This window comes from Falco naumanni, chromosome 1, assembly GCF_017639655.2.
Source record: "Falco naumanni isolate bFalNau1 chromosome 1, bFalNau1.pat, whole genome shotgun sequence".
Taxonomy (NCBI): domain Eukaryota; kingdom Metazoa; phylum Chordata; class Aves; order Falconiformes; family Falconidae; genus Falco; species Falco naumanni.
Genome location: NC_054054.1, coordinates 5,619,973 through 5,645,120, shown reverse-complemented (window position 1 = coordinate 5,645,120; position 25,148 = coordinate 5,619,973). Strand labels below are relative to the sequence as shown.

At 42.7% G+C, this 25,148-nt stretch overlaps 1 protein-coding gene across 2 annotated transcripts in view; it reads right to left on the bottom strand.

Moving 5' to 3' along the window:
• SPATA5 (spermatogenesis associated 5) overlaps positions 1 to 25,148 on the bottom strand; it is a 175,975-nt gene that overhangs the window by 5,641 nt on the left and 145,186 nt on the right. The window contains exon 15 of one of the 2 annotated variants that reach the window (XM_040610959.1): positions 5,414 to 5,578. In XM_040610959.1, coding sequence (XP_040466893.1) covers positions 5,414 to 5,578 — 165 coding nt within the window. Of the gene's footprint in view, positions 1 to 5,413; positions 5,579 to 25,148 lie in introns of those variants that run through there. The other variant, XM_040611128.1, reaches the window with a different exon arrangement.

Sequence of the window (25,148 nt, the reverse complement as noted above, 5' to 3'; positions counted from 1 at the left end):
GCATGTCCGTTTTCACAGAGCAGACTCCAAGGATATGAAGACAGACACACTCCTTCCACTTCACAGGTCTAACAAAGACATGTCTTTATAAATGCAAAGGTGACGCATCCTTCCTCTAGGTCAAGTCATAGTTCAGCTACAACCTTTCTTCCTTTCTGTTTGAGACAATGTATAACTTAAAAATTACAACACAAGCAATTTACTATCAGATACTGTCCACACGATTTTGTTCTTACTTGCACTAGAAAGTGCACTGAGACTATTGGTGTTTTCTGTTACAACAGCGAGCAGTCAGTAATTATGAAAAACCTAATCTGAACCCCAAACTAAAGAAGCAGAGCACCTGGATTTGTGGAAGGCCATCTTTCCTAAAGCAAGCTGGCTGTAGCTGCATCGTGAAAGCAAGCAAATGAGATCCAAAGAACTCATGCTGTTTGCAGTTTCAAACACTGCTTTTAAATACTTCTGTGGTTGGATCTTAAATTAATCATACTTTATAGCAAGCACAGTGAGAAATCACACAGATAGAATCATAGAATCGTTCAGGTTGGAAAAGACCCTTAAGATTGAGTCCAACTATTAACTCACTGCTGTCAAGCCCACCCCTACACCATGTCCCTAAGTGCCACATGTGCACGTCTTTTAAACACCTCCAGGGATGGTGGTTCCACCACCTCCCTGGGCAGCCTGGTCCAGTGCTTGACCACCCTTTCAGTGAAGCAGCTTTTCCTGACACCCAACCTAAACCTCCCCTGGCGCAACTTGAGGCCGTTTCCCTTTGTCCCGTCACTTGTTATCTGGGGGAAGAGACCGACCCCCCCTGCCCACAGCCCCTGTCAGGCAGCTGCAGGGAGCGATCGGGTCCCCCCCGAGCCCCCTCCTCTCCAGGCTGAGCCCCCCCAGGTCCCTCAGCCGCCCCTCACCAGCCCTGTGCCCCAGCCCCTGCCCCAGCCCCTGCCCGGCCCTGGCCACGCTCCAGCCCCTCCATGTCCCTCCTGCAGCGAGGGGCCCAAACCCCACCACAGGGTTCCAGGGGCGGCCTCGCCAGCGCCGGGCACGGGGGCACGGGCCCTGCCCTGCTCCTGCTGGCCACGCTATTTCAGATGCAAGCCGGGATGCTGCCGGCCGCCTTGGCCACCTGGGCACACCGCTGGCTCACGCCCGGCCGGCTGCTGACCAGCACCCCCAGGCCCTTTCCCACCAGGCAGCTTTCCAGCCGCTCTGCCCCAAGCCCGTAGTGTTGTGGGGGGTTGTTGTGACCCAAGGGCAGGACCCGGCACTTCTCCTTGCTGGAGCTCATGCAGTCGGCCTTGGCCCATGGGTCCGGCCTGTCCGGACCCCTCTGCAGAGCCTTCCTGCCCTCCAGCCGATCCCCAGCGTGGTGGTGTCTGCAAGCTGACTGAGGGTGTCAAGTAGGACCTGCCTTTCATAACCCAATGCCGGCTGGGCCCGATCCCCCTGTTGTCATGTGCCATGTGCCACACGATGTCACTCAGGATGATCTGCTCCGTAACCTTCCCTGGCACTGATGTCACGCTGACAGGCCTGTAGGACCCTGGATCCTCTTTCCTGCCCTTCTTGAGGATGGGTGTCACATTTGCTAACTTCCCACCAGCGGGCGCCTCCCCCGTTAGCCAGGACTGCTGCTAAACGGTGGAAAGGGGGTCTGTGGGCACTTCCACAGCTCCCTCAGTACCCTCCAGCAGATCCCCTCTGGCCCCATAGACCTGTGCATGTCTAAGTGGTGTAGCAGGTCGCTAACCATTTCCCCTTGGATTATGGAGGCTTCGTTCTGTACCCGTCCCTGGCTTCTGGCCCAGGCTGCTGGGTACCTGGAGATCAACTGGTCTTACTATTAAAGACTGAGGCAAAGAAGGCATTAAGTAGCTCAGCCTTTTCCTCAACCTTTGTCACTACGTTTCTCTCCACATCCAATAAAGGATATAACTTCTCAGCATGAAGTATAACACTGAAAATGCTCTAGGAAAAAGCTATGATTAAACTGAACAATCTTTGAGTGAAGACATCCTAATTACATAAAACCATGGGGAAAAAAAAATCACTGGTTTTATAAAAGTTGGTTCTCCTGCCATTTTGCCCAAAATAAAATGCAGGAACACTAGAATACATCTTTATAAAAGTTTCAGTGCAGCATGACACTTGTTCTGTTAACTATTTTTATTACTTTTAAGGACTAGAGACTTCTCAGTGCCTACCAGTGCTCCTCACTAATGCTACAGCACCTGGAGGTGCCGGCGAGGCCAGCTTTGCAGCACAGCACAGCACAGCCTCCTGCCGAACCACGCCAGGTGTCAGCTGCCTGGCCATGGCCTTCAGTAGAAATTTGCCAGAAAAAAAAAGCTGGGGACAAAGACCAGAGCAGTTCTGACTGCTCTTCCGCCACACCGGTGAAACCTGTCAGCCTGCGTGCAAGGCCCAAAGAGACATATGGTTACTGCAGAGCTGTCCCTGCAGCAACCAGACCGACCCTGCGCACAGCTCGCTCACACCACTCAGCTAAAAAGACTTTGAGGGGGTCCTGGGAAAAGGCAGATGTCTTCAGGGCAGAGATGCAGCCGAAGAAGTTGCCTTAGAGGGAGGAGGGAATGATCCTTGGTGTCATCAGCTCTGAGGCCAAACCTTGCTATTTAGAAACTTCTAAACCACCATTTTCTTACTTTTCTGATTTAGAGATACTGAAGTATCCCTGACGAAGAGCCTCAAGCACTGCTGCAGAGCACTACTTCACAAGGGCCTGAAAATGAAAATCAAACTCAAACTCAAACCCAAGTATTTCTAGAAAGCTGAGGCTTTGTTTGACCTACACTATTTGCATAATAAAAGGTAATTATACAGACATTGCTCCTTTAATGCACTTTTTTTTATACATTACACTTCACTTACACGTGAGAGAAGGAAATTGTAATTCACCCTCATAAACTATCTTCCATATTCCCTCACATGAAACAGTGGGAGGAAATCAGCCTGTTTCACTATCTTGATATATCTTTAAAGGTACTCGTTAACAGAAACATACATCCAGCAGGTGAATAAAGATTACTGGTCATAAGGGATGACAGGCAAAAATACAAAACTATCTGATCTGAAAAAAGGCCAGGCTGGAAGCCAGCTGCACACTGAACTATCCACTCTACTTGCTGTTTATTCAGCTCATGTCGGGATGATTCAACGCATCTTTACACACAACTCATACTATTCATACAACATCTTCTAGTCACAAAACCAAGCATTTTCCATTTCTTTTTCTAAACAAAGGATAGAACATTGAAATGGGAACTTGCCATTCAACAGCGGAAACTATTTGTAAAGCTGGGAAGCTGGAGACACTAGGAAGAAAAGGCTTTAATGAAACTGGCCACTGTGCGTGCCAACTGTCAAGACTTTTTATATATTCTTCCAAGGAACACTGACTGAGGCTTTTTCTGTATTTACTCTTTACATCCCCGTTATTATAATTCTTTGAATGATGCAAAGAACAAAATTAATGAGAAATGCTGTATTAGAAACAGGCAGGCTTTTTTCCCTCTGCAACTAATCTGTAGCTGCACTCAGTGACCCATTAACTTATTTTTGGTTCTGTACAAAGCCAGCACCAAGACATTTGTGACTCATTATCAACTAGGCACAGGAATTCACCACTAGAGCCTCAGCTGATCCAGATCCAAAGGAAATCCCCATATGCTTGGAATTTCTGTAATACAAGCATTATAGTTGTTGCCTGGTAAGAAGAGAGTTTCCATACACAACAGAGGATATGTTTATATTTATGTTTTTGGAGGCTTGTAACTCAGCCAGAGGCAGATATATTTTCTCATGGCAGCAAAAGTCATAGCACTGACAACCAGGTAAAAACATAGTACAGTTTCAAGTTGCTACTCCAAAGCGTGGAGACAGCCGAGCTGCGATAGTTTTCCAGACCAACATATAAGCCTGCAATCCTTCTTATTATTGCCTTTTTCTCATTATGAGATCCCACATTCCGTGGCAAAAAGATGTGCTACACAAAACAGCTTTGCTCACTATGCAGCTTTCATTCATTCGTTCCCAGAGCACAGTTTGTCCTGTGCCCTAGAGGAGGAAACTTACTGCGGGTTTGACTTTGGTGTCCGTCATGACACAGCATCGTGGAATGAGCCTGGAGGTTAGCCCAGCCACCGCTGCTGCGGATGGCAAGGTCTGACCCCATCCCCCGGACATGGAGCACTCACAGCAGTGCCCTCACCAGCCCGAGGTTACTAGTAGGCAATGCAGCGTTTTACAACACACCAGCACTTACGTGATAGCTAAATGAGCAAAAGTCCTGCCTGAGAGCACATCCAATGACCCGCCAGCTGAGAAGGGCCTTCAGCAATATAGGAATACACACTCCACAGTCACCCTCGCTTTTGGACCAAGACAAAACTTTAGCTTACTTCCCTCCCTGCCTTTGTAAACAGCACAAAGGAAGATGGGGGAGCCAAGGCAGGCACATCACGTTTTCCACTCTGCTATGGAAAAACTAGAAGGTGACTATTTAATTAAAGATGGTGCGATAATGCATACACTAGGACAGGCTATGGTGAGGTGGAAATTTTAATTTTGGTATTTCATATCTTTTAAGAGCTTGAATTGGCAACTTTAATAACTCTGAATTTTTGAAGTCATACAATTACTTTCAATTAATCAAAATGAGGAAAGAATGAAATATCCTTTCACAACACACTGACATGAATAATATTCAGGGAGCAAAGTGTTGACCACTAGCATAGCAATGCACATTATAACTGCCAGGCAGCAGCATCTGAGAAAGTTCTTCCTTCTATGAAGGACAGGAAATAACTGTCTGATGTCCACTGTCAGAAGCTGACTAACTAATAGCAAGGAGCTATAACAATCAGTGCTGCTGTGGGGTCTCGATTATACGGAATATGAAAATACAAGCTTCAAAGTGACCAGTGACTCCCTTGCAATTCCCCTACACTGTCTCATAACTCTGTCTCTCCTCCCTCCATCTGAGGCTCTGAGTCACAACCCTAAATGCAAAAGATCCTCATGGATGTGGGGAGACCCAGGTGAACTGTCTGAACAGTCTGGGGACACTTGCCCCCATCTCTCTCCACTCCTCCTGGCAGTGCACCCTTCATGAGGCCACCCATGATTGCACTAAGGCTCATGCTGGTAAAGAACCTTGCTCTGGCAATATTCCTCGGATGGACATCTTGAAAGAAAAATGCCCCAGACTGTATCATGTTTTCTGTGCAGAAACACAGAAATCTCAAACGTTCCCTTTTGTAATTCCCACCACCACTTTGAGAAGACTTGAGGGATGATATCCGGGTGATACTTGATTTCAATTTTAAAAACACGGTTTTGTGCACTGACTCTGTGGCCATTACAATTCAGGAAGTTTTACCTCTGCTCCTGAGTACTTCTGTGTGTGCTCAATAAGCTCTGCTAAGCAGACTTCATCACTGACTGGCATGGACTGAAAATGAAGTTTGAAAATCTCCCCACGAGTGGCTGCGTCTGGCAATGGCACGTAGATAATTCTGTCTATTCGTCCCGGTCTCAGCAAGGCCTGCAATGAAAGCATCACAGGAAAAGTTATAACACATGACGCATCACATCAAGAAAGTAAAATCCACAACTCAATGAAAAGCAACAGTGCCACCAAATACCCAACAATTTCAGCAAAAGCAAGATTCTGCAAAGGAACAATCAAGCTATGTGAAAGAGGTGTTATTCTCCTACGTCAGAATGGATCAGTCACTGAAAAAACAGTAAGGCTACTCAGCTTGTGAAATACCAGTTTATGGAAAAAAGGAATCATAAAGGAACCACAGTCATTTTCCTAAAATAATAATTTTAGGCTTGTTGCAAGGTGTGCTGGAATGTTAGGACTTGGCAGAAGGACAAGTGACAATGGACACATCCCATGTTCAGATCTTCAATCAAGACAAGTGGAGAACAAAAGTTTTTTGAAGTGAAGCTTACATTCTGGATTCATGTTGCTTTATCCCAAATTATTAGAGCCACACACACTTACAAAGAGCAGATTACTTGGACAGTTTTAAATGCAAAATAAGGTAACAACAGACAGAGGCCAGTGATGCTCAGCTTCAAAGAGAGAGAGGAAAAAACACAGACCCGCAAAAGCACTATAGTTAATACATTTTAGCGTTAGCTTTGAACTGTTGGAAAAAATCTTGGGTTTTGCTTCTCTTGTGCCACAAGACAATTGAAAATGCAATACATGAATACAGTTACAAGCTAAGGCCCCAGCTTTGCAGTTTCATACACGGATATTGGCCCTTGCACTTTGGTTTCCCAGGGTTACTCAGATTATATATACACTGGGGAGCTGGGAGGATGACAGCAAACTCTGGGCAGCAGCAACAGACAACATGCGAGGGGACAACAAAAGGGCAGCGTGGACAGTTCAGAGCGGACGGGAGTGGAAAAAAATCTCTAGAAGAGATTCTCAGAAGAGAAGCGCAGGTCGTCAGGGAGCCTGGGGAAGCTCTGTCCTTGGGGATTTTGCAGCTCGACGAGATAAATCCAAGTCCTCCCTGATCTGGTGCTGGTGATAGTCCTGCCTTGTGCTGGAGGGGGACCGCAGGGCCTCTGGAAGCCCCCCCCCAACCAGCACTTCTGTGACTCTATGCTTTCCGGATGGGGTCAAAAAGTAAACATTAACTATATATAAAACAATTGTATCTGACACATAGGAGAAGCCAAGTTCTTAAATTTATGAGAAGAGAGGAAGCTCATTTCCCTATATTTGCAAAAATCTCCAAGATTTTTGAAAACCATCTACAATAAAAAAATTAAAAACCCTCCCAGCCTTTCTTACTTGACATTTGAAAAAGAACCAAAACCCTGTACAGAGTGAATGCAGATAAATAGTATTTAAACTATTTCTTAAAAACTGAACACAGTTTATAAGAACCAGCATGTAACCTAAATTGTTTCTATGCTATGGTTCTCCCTTGGGCAGAGCAGTTTGAGTTCCAGATGACTAGAGATATTGCATGGCTGTCCTGGGCTGTCAGCCAATAAGTCTTTTCCCAGCCTGATCATGTCAGTGAAAGTCATGCTGAAAAAATAGTAGGAAAGAGCTTTCCTTCCTGCACAGCATTGATCAAGTTAACACCCTTCCTAGAGTTTCTTTAAAAAGACTGTTGTGGTGCTTCAGAGTGGAAAAATGTATCCTGAATGTTAAGAGATGTCTTGTTATTTTTAAAACAGAATAAGAAAACACTCAGCAGAAAGTGCACAGCACTGCAGTGTTGCATCAGGCTATGTAAGGCTATAACAACGCTGCACTTCAAAGACTAAAGGTCCATACCCAGCCCGGTACCCTGTCCCTGGCAGTGGTTAATGCAGCATCCCAAAAACTAAGAGCTAGAAGCAAGCCATCCACTGGTATTTCCTCAGTAGACCATGGTACTTTTCACAATACTCTTAATAGATTCACCAAAGAACTCCACTCACTGATGATAATTCAACCAGTGTGTAATTCAGTCTCTAAATCATGTGTGTATAAGGATGTTGCCATTTTTTGCCAACACACTTGAAAGAGAAATTTGCATGTTTCAAGACTAGGCTTGGAGGGAGAGGAATTATACTGCAATTGTGTTCTGCATGCTCTTAAGGAAATGCCCATAGCTAATTCTATTATTTAGAAGAAACAAGAGATGTTCACATGAGTACAGTGGTATGCCTCTTTTAAATCAAGGCAGGTTTAACCAGGACACCTTGATAATTAGAACATTTTCTAGAGCCAGCTTAGCTCGTGCTGATGAATGACCACGGCTGTTGTGCAAGTGGGACGGGAAAAATGCTTGATGCCAATCAGCTGGGAACAAGCACTCCATTGCGTTGCATTGGCTTTCAGTTCTGAGATAAAAGTCTTCGAACACGACTGAGCATCACACTCACAAAGCACAACTGCAGATGTAAAAGAGTGAATGTATTTTTTTTTTTTTTGCTCAGTTACTAAAAATTGTATTTCCTCCAGTTTGTCTCAAATGCTTTGTGTTTTATATATAGTCGTAGTTGGAGGCCCAAGCTTTAAACACACTATCATTTCTTTTTGCTACAGTCAGGCCTAGGGACCTTATCCAAGATGGCCAGATGTGCTGGGAACCGTACAAAAAAAAGCACAAGTCAGTCAGTCTCTGCAGCGCTTGCTGCTTAAATAGACATAGACAAAAAGGAGAGGAGAGAAATAATTCCGTAACCTCACTTGAGAGAAGAGTCAAATCCCCCTCCAAATCCTTTTCTCTGGAGAGAAAAGCAGGTTAAAGTGAGAGCTGGGCTCCACCAGCCCTCCTGACAGTCCAGCCAGATGGGAAACGTGGTGACCCTGGGAGACCCTGGGCACAGCCTGACTGCTCCTCACTGCTGTCACCACCCTTTGTCCCTTTGGCAAGCTGCCGGCCTCCTTCCCTCTACGGTCCTGAGGAACTAAAAGCAGAGGGAGAGGGTGAGGAAGGGGCCTGCCTTGACCCATCCTGCATTACTGGAGGGTAAATCCCCAGTGAGGGGCTGTAGGTGGGCTTCAGAGCTGCTCTGCTGCCCGCTGGTCTGAAAGCAATTGCACAGCAATGACAAGTCAAGGCCGTTCTTGTTTGCAGGACATCACGTTGCCCTCTCTGGCTTTTGGTTTCTGCATACTTCTCATGGAGATACTTTTCATTTCGGGCCAAAATAATTCAGGACTCGGAGCTGAGCTGCACATAGAGGTCAGCAATAAGGGAACATGATATCCTTCTTGACATTTTTGCACACTGAAGTTTCCTCCGGAGGAAAATGAGCTCTTTCTTGGTTGCTTAGAGAAGCCTACTGTGGCATTTGATGTGGACACCTGCAACAGCGGTGTCCGCTTTAACACCAAGGCCCAGGTCACGCTGACTTCTGCTGCTGGCAGCAGTGCTGAGTTTGATGGATGCTGAAACCACCTTTTTCCTCCACGCTGCTTTTCGTACAGACTCAGAGGCAATTTGTCTTCTCAGTGGGGTGTTGTGTGATGCAGGCTTCCCCACAGGAAGGGGTTTGGAGGCGGATGCTCCAAGCGTGCCACGACTTTCACAGGCTGTTCCAGAAGATGGAGCTTCAGTCTTGCAATATGCACTTTGAAAATCATGAGGAGAGAGATAAGGACACCCAGGTCACCTCTGGACCAGCCCCGCTGCCCACAGGGTGCATTGGGATCCTGCACTGCCCCACTATTGGCAAGGTGGAAGGTGAAGCCGCCTGGGATTGATCCTGGCTGCTGAGCTTGAGGAGGAGGAATTGAGCAGAAGGCGGTGGCTTGGCTCTGCAGGAGGACAGGCAGGTGGGGGAGGGTGAAGAGTTGAAGCAGGGCTGCAGGTTCAGGCAGATATGAGCTGCTGGGAGTAACAAAATTAACCGCTTGCGGCTGGGAGATGCAAAACTGATTTGAGGCTAGGAGCACACAGAAGGTGGGAAGTTGATGGGGCCAAAATTAATTGATGTGTGTGCAGAGCTACATAATTCACTGATGTTGAGATGTGAGGGTTGCATAATTTATGTAGGCCAGGAAGGGCACAAATTTAAGTAATTGGGGTTTTGGTAGAAACCAGAATACTTCATACCATTAAGCAATTCTTTTGCAAGTTTATGTAATTTTTTTTGTTGTTACCACAACAGTTATGAAAGGGGTCTAAGTGCATATGCATTGAAAGGTTACTAGTGGTACACAGATACAATACTCTTCAGGAGAGCACTAGGAAAGTGGGACAGTCATCACATAATATGTAGTATCATCAACAGCAAAACCACATTTTAATTAAGAAGAAACTGCTTCTCTTTCAAAAAGAAATGCTTAATTCTTTGGTAATTAAAATTGAGTATTATTTCAAAATATATCATTGGAAAAGGTAGCTGGTTCAAAAATGTGTATTTTGTGTGTAATTATGAAGATAATTACTTCAGGAAAGAAAACTTAAACAGGTAAAGCCAGTAAAATATTTGTGGTTCCTGTTAAGAATGGAGTAGAATTAACCTTAGGGCTTTGCCAGTTTTCCTCCTCTTTTCCCTTTTTTTTTTTTTTTAAAGCATCCATCTTTAGTTAGCTTTTACAAAGAATACCTGGTCATTTCAAGGACTGCATTGTCCAACAATGTAGAATCGCAACTGACAGCAGCATACGCAGCTGATGAGCTTTCTGTGGGGTAGAAAAAATAGCCTTCCTACCGACATACTTCTACAGCCATGCCCACCAATACATCGAAATCATTCTTAATCGTATTTTATAACAAAACATCATCATAAACAGAGAGTAACCTGACAATAGAAAAAATAAATATAACTACTACAAAAAAAAGATGTAGCAAACTGACAGTATTTTCATCAGCAAAACAACTTGCATAGCAAAATGTAAGCTGCCCAGTAAATGGCATTCTGAGGTGTGCAGGAAAAAGCGAGTTGGTTCAGCAAGTAACAAAACTCATCTGGACAATAAATGTTACTGCATGCTCTCTGCTGCAATCAATCTCCACAAGTAGGGACAGATTTTTATACTAAATTTAAGATATTTCCTTTCAGGTAAATACATTTATTTTCATGCAGAACCTAAAAAAGGCAAATAAAAGTTTAATCCTGCTTTGGAGTCCATTGGGATTAGACTACAGATGAAAATGAGAGGATTAGAAATAACAGAACAACCTGTTTCCTTCATAACTAAATCCTTCCAACTTAAATTAACAATTGCTATTTACGAACCCTGATTGCGGTCCCTACTTACACAGACTCCGGAATACAAGCGGTACTCTATATCTTGTAACGTCACTTGGTAATGCAATTTTTTTTACTTTCATCATTACAGTATTTGATCGTATCTAAAACACTTTAAAGTCAGTCATATTCTTCATGTAGTCTGTGCAAGCAATAACTGTTTGTGAGAACCTTTCAGTGTTTTTGCCCACATGTCAGGACAGATGTGTTACAAGTGTGGAAAGTATTAAGGTTAAAGATAGGCTGAGGAAGTGAATTTGTTAACAGCGATGAAAGGGCCTTCTCATACCATCACATTTATCTCTTGCAGGAGTGAAGTCAGCTCCCATGAAGGTGCTTCTCCTACGCTTTCGAGGCTCACCTCGGTGCCTGGTATTTTCGTTCGCACTCTGTGCCAGAGCAGGTCACGCTCCCAACACAACAGACTAGGAAGCGTTTGGCATTTTAGGATCTTCGAAAGTTTCAAGTACAGGAAGCCCTTTTATCCTGTTTGCTAGACAGGCTACGGGAGGCTTTTTGCAACCATGGATTAATTACCAAAATTAGAAGGTGCTGAGGGCAAAAGACACATTACAGTATCACAATTAAGGACTTAAAAACCACAGTCCAGTGGAGAGCTAAATTTTATTGTTCCACAAGGTTTTAATTCCCCCTCCATCTGGCATGAGCTGCTTCAGGAGGCAACCTCAAATTCCTCCGTTTCAGGCGACACACTTATTTGCTGTGTCACAAGCCTGGAGTCTTGTAATTACAGGCTCCTGAGTCAAGCGATACTGCTTTTTTCTTGCCAAGAGCCCCTTTCCCCACGCTGCTCCTCCTCCCCACCTTCTTCCTTCTGTGCCAGCATCTGTCACCACCATCAGCACATGCCAACACCTCTAACCAGTTCCCCTCTTTGATGACTTGTTTGCTGGTCACCACCCTTGTACTTCTCCCAAGATCTGTGCAGATTACTCTCAGTTGTCGTTACACAACAGCTACAATTCCTCTCAGGGTGGAGCAGTTTGCTTCTTCTACCTACAGTATATCCACTGCTTCAAAAACTGCATTCACAAACAGAATTTTATTAGATATTATTGGAGACTAGCTCCTACAACATGTTGCAGTCTTCTATGGTCAGTCCTTACGCAAAGGCTTCACCTTCCATACAGAGTTCTAAAAATCAGGCTGTACAACCCTTCCATCATGTCAGTCTTGCTGAAGACCCGGAGCATTGTGCAAGGTGACAAAAAAAGACATGATAGGTTTGACAGCAGGTGTTCAGGAAGAATGTGCACTATCAGGTGGCAGTGAGCACAGCGGGAACGTTTAACTCAAGCATTAACCAGAAATACTAATCAAAGGCACAGAACAAACACGTGGTTTGATACGCTGACAAACAGTAAACCAGCTTCAACAGGGAGACAGTTTGTATTATCTGAGTCCAAACCAAGATGAAGCGATACGGAGAGTTAACCATCTGAAAAATAAGAATGAATCTGTCCTCCACTGCCAAGCAGCCAAATGCCCCTGCTTGCGTAAGATTCATCTGCTTGCTTTGCTTATCCTCCAGGTCTACTACCATTAGTTAATCCTTTTCCTTCAACCACTGATTTTTACCTGTTTTCAGTTCATCTCGTCAACAGAGGGAAACTTTTCAGTGTAATTCGTTGTATCTTCTGGAATTGCTCTGTTTGCTGCCTACCAATAGGAACTAACACGTTCAGCTATCACTACAGATCAGTCTCTTAGTTATTACAGCAAAACACAGTTTACCCTACAGTTCCAGTATGCAGAAAAATAACAAATTCATCTTTCCTTATAAAATGAAACCTGGGAAAAGAATGCCTTGAATCAATAGAAACCACTGGCATCACTTGCTTGAACGATATACCCTGCTTCTGCAAGTTTCACAGCAAATCAGACATTTCCACTAACAGTGGTGACTTAAACAGGTATCAGCATTACCTAAATAACTAAGTATAAGGCAGCACTAGAAGTGCTTCAAGAAAGCAAAACTTTCCTGAGTTGATGCAAAAGCATATCAAGCCTTCACACAGCCACAGCATTCAGAATCTCGCTGCCAGACCATCGGGGTTTGGGCTGCTCCGGGCTGGAGGTAGCTGTGCCTCTGCCTTTGGGGATATGGTACCAAGAGTGTAGCACCAGCGGTTATCCAGCTGCCTTATCTCGCCTGTATAAGCTCAGGGAAGAAGCTGCTGTGTCCTCTCACCTCCTCCTAAGCTCACCTGGCCTGGTCCCTCCTGCACCGTGGGCTGCCCTCCCGCACCAGGCAGCAGCCGCGGTCACGCACGGAGAAGGGGCTGCGGGGAACGGGGATAGGTGGTAGGGTTACTGCCTCTCCGCCATCTAAAGAAACCGCTTGTGGATGCGTAAGGAGAAAAACGCCGCAAAAAGCCAGGCTTGTAATTCCAAACATGCACAATGATGGACGCACCAAAATTTTCTTATCTTTTTAATAAGAGTAACATCAGTGTCCCAACCGCTGTACCTCACAGTCTTGCCACTGACAGAGTTTGATTAATATAGCTAATTCAAGGGGAGCTATGGAGAAAGAAGACTTGAGGAGACTTGTTTCGTTGCAGCAATGAGACCGTGTAAACACAACTGTGAGGAACAATATGCTCCTTGGCCCATGCAGACAATACCAGAGCATGTTTTTATGTGGTTTTGTTCAGATAGGATTAAAATATCTCAAGAAACCAAGTTTCAATCACTTCTCTTGGCAGAAACATCTGCAGGCAGATACTCTGCAGCTGCAGAACCAGTATCTCCGTACTTTTTTCCCCCCTGATATTTCAAACAGTTAAATTGGCCAGTTGGCACAAATTACTGCAGTGCTCATTGGGAGCCAAGCTTCGCCCAGGCCTCCGTCTATAAAAGTCTAAACCTGTCAGTAACACAGCACATTTTCAATGCAGTAAAAGCAGTGCAAATCCAAGAAACCCTACTGATATGATTCCAGATACTCCAGTTTGGCACCACAGAAATTCAGCTCCAAATCAAGCCTCTTACGTCTATTCAAAGACATGGAGGCACCAACAGGGAACCCCTCCCCTGCTTTGTAAATATGGGTTCAGAAGAAACTGCAGCCATTCAGAGCAGATTCTCCACAATCTTCCCATACTTTCAGGACACTCAAACACATGTTTTCAAGCCACAAACTGTAAGAAACTGCACCCGACCTCTCTCTCTATGCTCGTTCAGGCTGCAGCAGCGCCGTTCTCCCCTTGCACCCGTGCTGAGCAGCAGAGTCTTGGCTCAGGGCTGTGGCGCTGGCTTCCTTTGCAAGGTAGATTTCAGACACAAGAACTTGTTCTCTCCCCATGTTCAATCTGAGCAGTCTTACCGCAGTGGTGTGCGGACAGTGGATGTCACAATTTTTGGCTGTTTCCCTGCAATTTTAGTAATGAGCAGGAGCGATCTAGTCCTTTGCTACTTGCTAGGTCTTGCAGAGAGGTTTTGGTATGAAGAGGGCACTGGAACTCCTCCTCTTCTCTAAATGCTACACAGCTATTCCTCCCTGATTTCTAATAAAATGATTTTTAGTAAAGTCAGTTTTAACTAAAGAAAAAAATTCTATCATCAGCTAATAAACAATGTAACACACCCTCTTCAGTGTATGTTTACATAAGAGAGTCCTCTGTGCTCCCGTCTAAGAGGTGCAAAACCTCAGGAATGTCAGTTCTTTTTTTTCTTTCCCTCTTTTTTTGGGGGGGTGGGGGTTTATTAAAAGAACCCCTTTAGAAAAGATAACAATTACATGTAATGGAACCTGGAACCAGACTCTTTTGGCAATTAATCACCCAGGAGCCGTTGCAATCCTGCAGGCTGTTTCTGACAGATTTTGAGAGCTTTACAGGAATCACTGGGATAAGATGTGCCTGGGCTGGCTTCTGACAGGGACTGATCATGTACAAAGTGGATTGTTGGTTTGGGTGGATTTTGTTTGTTGTTTTTGTTGTTTTTTTTTTAGTTTGTATATTCATACATGCGCGCACACACACACAGATGTGTGTACCCATACATACATTTCTATAAGTCTTTCTTTATGTACATGGAACAACTGCAGAACTCATTTATTAGCCCAGAGGCAAAAAATAAAAAGAAGAAAAAAAAAAAGAAAGAAAGAAAGAAAAAAAAGCCTTTTCTTCCTCTCAGCAAAGTAGAGCTATCCATCACTTAACAGAGATACTTCCTGTTTTCAAGCAGTTGGGAAGGCATGACTTCCAACCCAAATACTTGGCTTGGCAAACTATTCCTGTGTTGACAGATGCTTTTATAACCACTTCATTCCACCTGAAGTTTCAGTATAAAAGGAGGTGGGTTTTGCTGGTTTTGTTTTTTGGATTTTTTTTTTGGTTGGTTTTTTTTTTTTTTCTGAGGGAGGAGAAAGGGAAAGCAGAAAGGAGAGGAAAGAGAAGGAAAAGGAAGGAAAATACCACAATTATAACAGCTGGAAGACAGAGGTTAGCATAGCTCTGACAGATGTTACCATGTAACCTCAAAATGACATGTTAGAGGAAAAAAATCACCACCAAACCTGTTCCTTGTAGGAAAGAGAATTTTGAACTCCTGCCAAAATATTACAATTCTCCTCAGAAGCTTTCGAACACTGTAACAATGATCTACTACATAATACAGTATTTTCCATACATAAACTATGCCTTTGCTCTGACTGATTGAATTACCAGCACAGGATGAGATTCTTTTCAGAGAGACAACTTAACCTCAAATGACAAAAATCCACAGCAGGCCAGCTCCATCAGGACCTGCCTTGTAACAGCTTTTCATCTCCTCTGTTCTGCCTCCACAGGACTCACTAACAGGGCACTCTCTAAATTCTCGAGACTGAATACTTCAGTGTGTGACAAACAGCAGAAAAAATGTTCCGCGCACAAGATGTATTTGTAAAGATGCGTGATCCATTTTATATAACCTTTTGTCGTATCAGTTTCTGTATTGCTTACACCTGGTTACTTCAGTAACTACCCCACCACAAACATCTTGATGACTTTACCTGGCTTGTGGCCAAACTTTACAGACCTGTCTGACAAACTACAAATAAACAAAGCGTAAAAGAAACATTCATAGATCAAGCCAGGTATGCGAAACAAGCTGCTTCTAAAGAATGAGGAGATCGGCAGAGAGGTAAGCAACATCAAGGAAACAATTCAGAAACAGTTTCAAAAGGAAATCAATGACTTTCCGTCATTACAGCCAACACTGTGGCAGGAAAAAAAATAAAATCGTTTCTGGTTTTCATTATTTGAAAGATCTTATTTTACTACCATGGCTCTGGAAGAGCATTTGAAGCAATGCAGTAGATACTGGTCACAATAACTTTAAGCTAAAGGAAAAGTCATTCAACTCGTAAAGAGAATAAAATCACAATATTAAGAAATATCACTCATTTGTACTTGAAATTGGAAACCAAGGTAATCGCGCCTTTTAAAAGTCTGTCTTGATGCTCATATTCCAAAAAGGCAGGGAGTGAATCAAACATACCCTGGTCTAAACCCCTCTCTTTGGGAAGTACAGCCCTCTTGCCCCTTTGTAACTAACACACACTGGGTACCATGCAGTTGCCAATACCATTTGAGACCTGCTGAACTATCTGGGGTATTTCCCTGAGGCTGATCCGCGTTTCCAGTGAGGCTTTCCCCCTGCCAAGGGGATAGCTGGTGGCCTGGCAGGAGCCTGCTGAGCAGAACAAATAGCACTGGATGCCTCTGTTCAGGTCACCGAACCCCAACCACTCGCTTGACATAGGAACAACCAGAAGATACACTACAGGTTTTTAACTCACTACCCAGCAGCCCAGATGTCAGAACATGAATGAAGCCCTCTCCTCCGTTCAAAAAAATGCATCTTAATCAATTTTGTAGTTACAAATTGAGGAGAGAAAAGAAGAAACAGATAAGTATATACAGTAGGAAAGAAACATCTAACCAGCATCTGCCAAGCAGTGCGCGTGCAGGGAAGCACTGCTTGATGTAGGACGTCCAGCAGCAGACATACAACATGAGTCTTTAAACACAGCCACACAGCTAAGGAGTCTTTCTGGGTCCAGAAGAGCATATCAGCGAAGACGACTTTTTGGGTCTTTGCACAGCCAGATGTGGTTACTGAGGATGCCACCAGCTTAACAGCATAGGTGACACAGTCCCAGAGATACTTTCTCAAAGTGCAGGTAATACGGAAGAACTGCACACTTGATGATAAAGTCCCAGATAGCTACATGCCAGGGTATTAATATAGTCAAGACGCAGGCTGATTAACAGCAGCGGTGCACTGGCTGGGTCAGAAGCCAAGTTACTCTGCTTGAAGAAAAGGCCCCGGCAGACGTGCCTCCTCTCATTATTGCAAGCAGACAATCACTGACTTCCTCCACCCAGATGCAGGAAGACAACTGGTGGTTTTCTCCCTCATACCTGCAGAAACCACTTTGTGTGTTGATCTTAGGAACTTGTGGGTGGTGCTGAGTTTACATAAATTACAGTGCTTACTGCAGCTGCCAACTGCAAGTGACAGACAGAGCTTGGACTCGGATTAAAATATGTACTTTCTAGTCATTAGGCATGAAGCGGTGCTGATAAAAGTCCTGAAATAATTTTACAGGTCTGCCAAATGTTTATAGCCCCTAATAGACGTGAACTGTTAGATGAAAACCTTCGGTGCCACCCAACTCACGTTCTTTCCCTACACTGCCAAGAGTTCCTTCAAACATATACGAGACTGCTGATCACTGTCCATCTGGCTTTCTCCTTGACTGTCCCCCACTTTGTGAAGTCATCCATAATATTTCCACCTCTAAGCACTTTTAAATGGAGAAATAATTTTGGTCAGCCCCTTTTACATGTTCTACAGCCAGCCTGAAGGCATTCCTGCCATGGCAGACAGTCTGGCATCAGATCTGGCTTCATTCTTACCACATATCCTAGATATTTCCATCTTCATTTCTGGATAATTTAGGAGATTAAGTCTTGTTCAACTCCCTGACGAATCTCAGTATTTGTTATAAATTCATTCCATTTAATACCTACTATTTCCTCAAGGCATTTACTTTCAAAAGCTTTTAGACGGCTGTCTGTACCTTTGGTGGATTTCCAGCTTTCACATCCAACTGTTAAGGTGGAAACAAAATTTCAGTGGTACACCATAGATCGGTTTTAAATTGTGGATTATCAACACCTAAATCTTCTTTACGCTGGTAAATGCAGCTGCTACCTCACTGATGTATTATACTATTTCTTTCTGGACATCCTGTTTGTTCACATCTTGCTGCCATGCAACGAGAAGACGCCTGTTTTACGTATAACTTGTTTTTGTATCACATTACCAGAGTTGAAAATTACTGTGGTTCTCATTATCTTTATTTTTTTTTTAACCTGCCTTCTTTTTTTTTTTTTTCTTTTTCTTTTTTCTTTCTTTCTTTTGTGCATGAGTCTCTGTTAGTTTGTTGAATCTAGGTTACCTGGAAAACAACCTAGCTGTGGTTTCTGCTAAGTAACATAACCCATGTCCTACCTGAGTCAACTTTTTATCTCCCACTCTTTCCCACTTAAATGAACAATGGCTCCAAATAGCAAAGGTAAAAAGATTGCACCTCTGCTTGATGTCATTGTCTGCATAAAGAAGTATTCATCCTGTCAATGTGCACATCAATCAAGTAAACTGCTCCTTGATCTAAAGCCTTGATGAGGCAATTACTTCTCCTAACATACCCTGTCATTTCAAGATGTTACAGACACAATCCTGACGGACACAGTCAAATATTATCTTTAAATCTGTAAGCATAATCTAGGTTATAAAACATGGGGGGGCAGGTGTTTCAAATGAGTGTTATGTTGAGTTATGGTGGGGATTAAATCTGATCAGCACATGATCTTCTATTCTACTGAACTTCAACTGATCCCTTTTATTCTGCCTGAAACAGCACAGAAGATGACCTTCTTCCAACACAAAAAGCACAGCATCATGCTAGTTACTACAGTAGTTCAGGCCATCTTTAATTTCTCCTATTCTTTATTTTGCCTTTTTTTTTCCCTCCTCGTCAATTACACTTTTGTTACTGACTCCATACTTAAAAAATTCATTCATTTTTAAGAATGACTTTTTTTCTGGGGCTGTATTCATTTATAGCTCTCCCTCTTTTCTGCTTTTGTATCAAGTCCTTCCCTTTATGATGTGAGCTTTATGATGCTACCTACTTATATATTAATTATTTTCTAAGATAGATTATTGCACTGCTTCGCTGTTTAATATTACCATTGCTTATTTTCTTCCCTTTCTGTTATAAAAATTTGGGTTTTTCCTTAGTAGGCCTCCTCAAGTATATAAAAATACGCTGATACAATGTTTTCCTATCACCTTTACAACACCTGTTTACGCTTCTTTGCTAAGATAACCAGCGTATCTCTTTTCTTTTTAGACTGCATGTGCTTGCGGTATAATTTATAGAAATTGGGAGTTTCCCCCTGAAAGAGTATGTTTGAACAGTTAGTTTGCATAACATGCACAACTTTTACATATATAAACCAACTATGATGTATTAATACTTGAATGACTGGAGAGCTGCACCTATTGTGCCAGCTATGAAGCTGTCAGGCAGAAAGGACCAAAACAAGCCATGCTGAGCTCCTGAGGGAAATCTGTTCTTCAGATAGGCTTTCCTGTTCAGCGCTCCCGGAGTTTTACTCTTCTTCAATTTACAGATGTCCAAATAGGTGTAAGCTTTCTAACTGAACAAGCCTAGTCTCCTTATGGAATGCAAATTTTGGAAACCTTCAGTAATTTCAGAACATAAATCCTTTAGCTGCTGCCATACCCAAGCTGCACATTTTCTTAGCTAATACACTGAGAAGCTGTTTCGGTCCCACCCTGCTGCCAGTGTCACAGAATGGCACTCTTCAGCACTGGGGAACTGTAATGTATTAGCCAAGCAGAAAAGAAGTATTTGATCACATCATCACTTAAAAGAAGCATTGTGTTGTTCCTACTAAACTTCACTGGTGAGTTACTGCTTATTTGCAAAGTTGAAATAGGAAATATCTTCAGTGTTCATAGGTGAGGTCTTCCCAGAATTTAGCGGAGTTTGATCCTGAAAGCTTCTTAAGTAATTGGTTTGGGAGTCACTTTGAATATTTATCCTGGGCTCTAATCACTGTTTAGAAATAGATTTGAAGTGTAGTCAATTTAACGTAACCATTTCACTATTCCATCTGTCTTTCTGTAGTAATACTCTCAAGATGTTTGTAGGCATGCAACATATCATTTAAGGCAGACAATGGCACAGTTCAGGATACAGTTTAGGAATAATATGCCCAGAGCTTGATGCTGGCCAAGGTCAACGTGGCTTGCGAGGAGACACCTATCTCTTTTTTTGTATTGATCTTGATTTCCTGAAGCATTTGCAAATTGCAGAAAGAGTATTGAGACATTTAGATTACTCTAACTTAATTCACAGGAACATAAGTACTCAAAGCTGCCCTCTAACAAAGAGAAAATGCAAGCAGTTGCCCTTTGAATAGGGAAAACTCTGGAGCTTTACCTTTAGGATTTATCAAACAAACCTAAGGAAAAAAAAATCCTACTTCAAGTTAGTAGCTACATTTCTAACACTACAAGCTTCAAAACTATTGAAATGTCTTCCCATATATTCTTTAGCGTTCAAAATTATACTCATATTCATTCTTCAAGTTTCTGAATCCATAAAGTCATGCTTTGACTGAAGGCTAGAATATGCAGGATCAAACAGAGAATTTGATTTTACTCAGGCTGCTCTGATAGGAAAATCAGATTTTCAGGTTCTTTCTGGGGATGCAAAGATACAATCTTTTGGTACCAATAGCATATGTGTGCAGAAATTGGTCTCCAAGAAGTCTATGCCAGGATATTCAGCTCCTCTCATAACAGAATCAAAACTATCCCAGAAGCTGAACTGAATTGTCTGGGTGTTCCCTGAAGGCTTGCACATATTCCCAAACCCCAGATCTGGTACATACCAGATCCTTGTGAAGAATTGTCACCATCACCGGCGTAGCCTGTGCAAAGGTTGTCTGGGAACACAGTACATTAACGAGAACGCACCCTCAAAACAAGTTCCATCCATGGACTTAAAGGGAAAACAGTGGACCTAAACAAAAAATGAAAGCCTTTTCTTGGCCACTATCACGTACCTAAGTGACCTCATTTTGAATTTCTCACACCCCAGATCCCATCAGGAGCAAAGCACATTGATCTAACTCTAGTCTCTGACGCAGACCACAGTGAACTCACAAGATGCCACTCACCCACGAGAAAATCCATTTAACGGGGACAGGGCCCTAGTGTACAGTAGTCAGGACACGCACAAAACATTTAGCAGCCTGAGGGCATGTGGGGATGGAGAAAGAAAAAGAAAGAAAGAAAGAAAGAAAAAGAAAGAAAGAAAGGAAGAAAAAGAAAGAAAGAAAGAAAAAGCAAGCAAGCAAGCAAGAAAGAAAGAAAGGAGGAAGTTAAGAAAAAAAGAAACTATCAGTGTTTCCGAAAATTGAGGCCAGGGTCATGATACGTGGAACTGTGAGCCTGCCAAAAGTGGCATTCCCAGAGAAAAACAGGGTCACAACCGAGAAATGGTAAAATACCATTCTGGGAGGTCTCTCTGCTCTTGAAATAGACTTTATATGTGAAGATGGATTGGGCTAACATGAAACTGCTGAAATCTGTTCATAAGATATTTGACTTCAACGAAGGGAAGGATTTCTTTTCTTTGTCTTTTTCAAAGGACTGAAGCTTCTTTCCAAATTTTGAAAAGCCTGGCACCGCTGGAACTTGGGCTAGTTAGGACACCATCTTACTGTAGACTTCCAGGCAGCAAAACCATACTTGGCTATGCAGCACTTTTCTACACTGAATGGCAGAAGCTCCATTTCTTGAAACTTTGTGACTAAACAACATCCTAAGATTTCTGGAGAGAAGTTTAATATATATGTGTGTATGTGTGTGTGTGTATATATATATATATCTGCACAGCACATGATGACATCTCCCAGCAGTTACTCTTTTAATCATTTTCTGCATTTCTACCATTTTTTCAACCCAAAAAGCAGGAAACACTTTGCTTTTCAACAGGAATTACTAAAGAGATTTCTTGGTGCTGTAATTTCTGCCACAAAGGTGCTGACAATTAAACAAAACCCGTTTTTAAACACAAAAGTGAGGATAATTAAAATGTAAAGTGAGATAAATCGTTCCCCAGACAGAGTTGGGGATTATGACTGTCAGACTTGGAAGCAACAACTTCTCATCTGCTCAAGGTAAGTTAAAACTCAGTTGTTGACATACAATTCAATCTCCTCTTGCAAACACACTTGGCTTAGCATCTCTTCGTGTTTTAAAAACAGTACTTGTATAACAGAGAACACAGCTGCAACACTCAGAAACCTTCCGTTCTTAAACCACAATTACAAAACTGCCAGCATTCAAAAGTAAGTGAATCAAAAAAATGCCACCCTACAATAATCTACACAGCTGGGTGTTGGGCTCTGCACTGGAGAACTCCTGCAGCAGCCAGTCTCCAGCAACAGCAGCACATCTCTGCAGACTTTATACTAATTTCTGGTACCCCCGCATATAAACCAACATGAGTGTTTCGTAACTCACAGGATTTCAGAATTGCTGGAAGATTTATTAGCTAAGGTGACACCCTTTTGCCCCTCTGAGAACACAAACATCCACAGACAAAAAGTTCACGAGGGGCGGTTGAAATGAAACTCAGTTAACATTGCTTTTTTATCCGGCTCTGCACATAGGAAGTGTTTCCAGAAAAATCCTCAAAGCCCTTGCACACGATGCAGAGGCTGCTCCTGTGGCACAGTACTTCAGGTTTTACGTCCTTACATCAGTCCAGCCCTAAGATGGACAAAAGCCTGTTTGGGTACAGCTGTGCTTAATTGCAGGGCTTCGCTGGGTGAGCAGTCCCAGTCCTGGCCCTCCACCTGTGAATCATGCTAACCAAAGACGAGAAAACATTTATCTGCAGAAGCTGAGGGAACTCTGATGTGTCCCCTCAAACACCAGGCTCCCCCTGTTTAGAAAATGCTCGGATTTCATCATGAAGCACCCATTTGCCTCCTCCTGCCCAAGAAGAGCTCTCCTCAGTTCAGTATCCATAAACCTGCGTAGCCAGGCTGAATGGAAACCAGTTGCGTCCCCATCTTCCCTGCCTGTGCCAACGTGGCAGAAAAGTGCCTGGAGGAGAGAAAATATAAAGCCTACATCCCTCCCAAAACTCTGGAAGGGATGGGGCAAAGGTGATCTAATACAAAAGCCTGCACCTGGGAAAGAAGCAAGAGGTACTGTGCCCCAAATGTGATGCAGCCACTTGGACCTTATAATTTTATTTCCAAACAGTAAATTCCAGGCAATGGGAAGGGTAGTAAAATAATTATGATACTCTGCACCACAGGAGGGTATCATAGAACTCCCCCAAAAGCAATTTTGCTCCTATCTGGTAGGTAATACTAATAAGATGGCCTCTTACTTCAGTGGCCAGTTCAGGCATCAGATGGTGTCAGACCCTGCCCTGGGCTCAGGCTTTTGTGGCTGCACCTGGGCACACGCCAGCTTTGCATGATGCACAGCCCAGTCACAGCCCACCCATGCAACGGGACATTTAAACACACCACATGTTGTCTGCGCAGACCTACATTAGACTGGAGATGTTTTTAACAAAGGAGATGGAGCGCGGATAGGCGTAGGGGCCAGAGGGTACTCTTAATTGCAGCTATGCCCTTGTGTGTCCTCTTAAATCAAGTATGGAAGTGGTATGGTATGTTTAAAGTATTCACTGAGCACAGGAATAGAATGGCTAATGGCTGAGTCTGAATTTTTTTCCCAATTATTTGTTTAGTTGAGATTTCAGTATCACATTCGACATTTCCTTCACAAAGGGCTACTTTCAGGTAAACTGCATACTGGAAGTAGATAACATACACCCAGAAAAACAGATATTGCCAGTGAATTCAAAATGAAAATAATTTGACAAAAGACCGTGTCGATGCATCTCTGCCTATGGAGATCTATGAAGAGACTGGTCCTTGTCTCAATTATTCATCTTTCTTCCTTGAACCCAGACTATAAATGCCCTAAATAACCCATTTTCTAAAAACTGGATTTGACATTAATTATTTGTTACAATGTCATATAACACTACTGCTTAAAGAACCATGCAGAGAGTAATATACACAAAGTAAGCAGAAACTGTTCTGATCCATTAGCAAAATCTACCTTACTCAAAGTGAAACAGTAAGAAACAATTTTTCCACCACTTCTATAATTATCACCACGAAACTACTGAATTTAACAAAATTAAGAACTATTTCTCACTTGTTTCTGAATTCTGACTTGATAAACCTGGAATAAAATAAAAAGTCTTTTAAATTTCTATTAATTATTATATACTAAAAGGATACTAAATTATCATGATACAGCTGATGTTGCTATTCACATTGCTGAAATGAAACTCGACACACTACAAGTTATATCAGGAACAATTCCTTCAACTTCCTATTTGTATTTTCTTTTAAATTAAGACAGACTCTTGGAATATCCCAAAAGAATTTTTTTCTTTTTAACCATTACTTATTTCCTGCTTTTTTTTCTTCAGGTTTTCATTCCTGTGAATTTCAGTGAAGCAGCTGTAAGAGGTAACAATTACAGCAAAAACGCTTAATTACCCAACTAGCTTTTAAACAGTACCTGTGGGCACATACAGTCCTCACATGAAGTTACTTAAAAGTAAACCCACAGGAATTATTGTTAAATAATGGTACGATTATCAAAGAAAATTATTCTCTGTGAGTCATTTTACATTAATTACAATATATTATTTGAAAGGTAACATAGATGCAGTTTGTTCTGCAACGCTCCTAGGAGAGTTTAATGAGCAGTCCCATTAGGAACCATAGGCAGGAGCTGGACTGACACAGCTCTCACACGGACTCACTGCCTGCACTAAATCCCCCCCATGTATGCTGAAGTCTACACTGAACTTGGCAGGAATGAACTGAAGCAATAAAACTAATGAAAATCAGTTACAAGAGGCTACAAACAGCTGTAAAATATTTAGAGAAAACCATGGAATTGAAGACCTGACCAGACTTCCAAATCCCATTTTCTAACATTCTTAAAATACCCACTCCACTTTTTAAAAATCTCTCCAAACAATGGTTTGATTGAAGAGTACACTTTAAAAAATCTGAGAATTAATTAAGAAAAAAGCTATTCAAATACCATTTATAACTGATGGGAGAGTATCACTTAGGCAACATTTATGAATGTATAAAGTAGAAAAGCAGCTGTTAATCTCTCTGATTTTCACCCTTCCATCAGGAAACTGTATC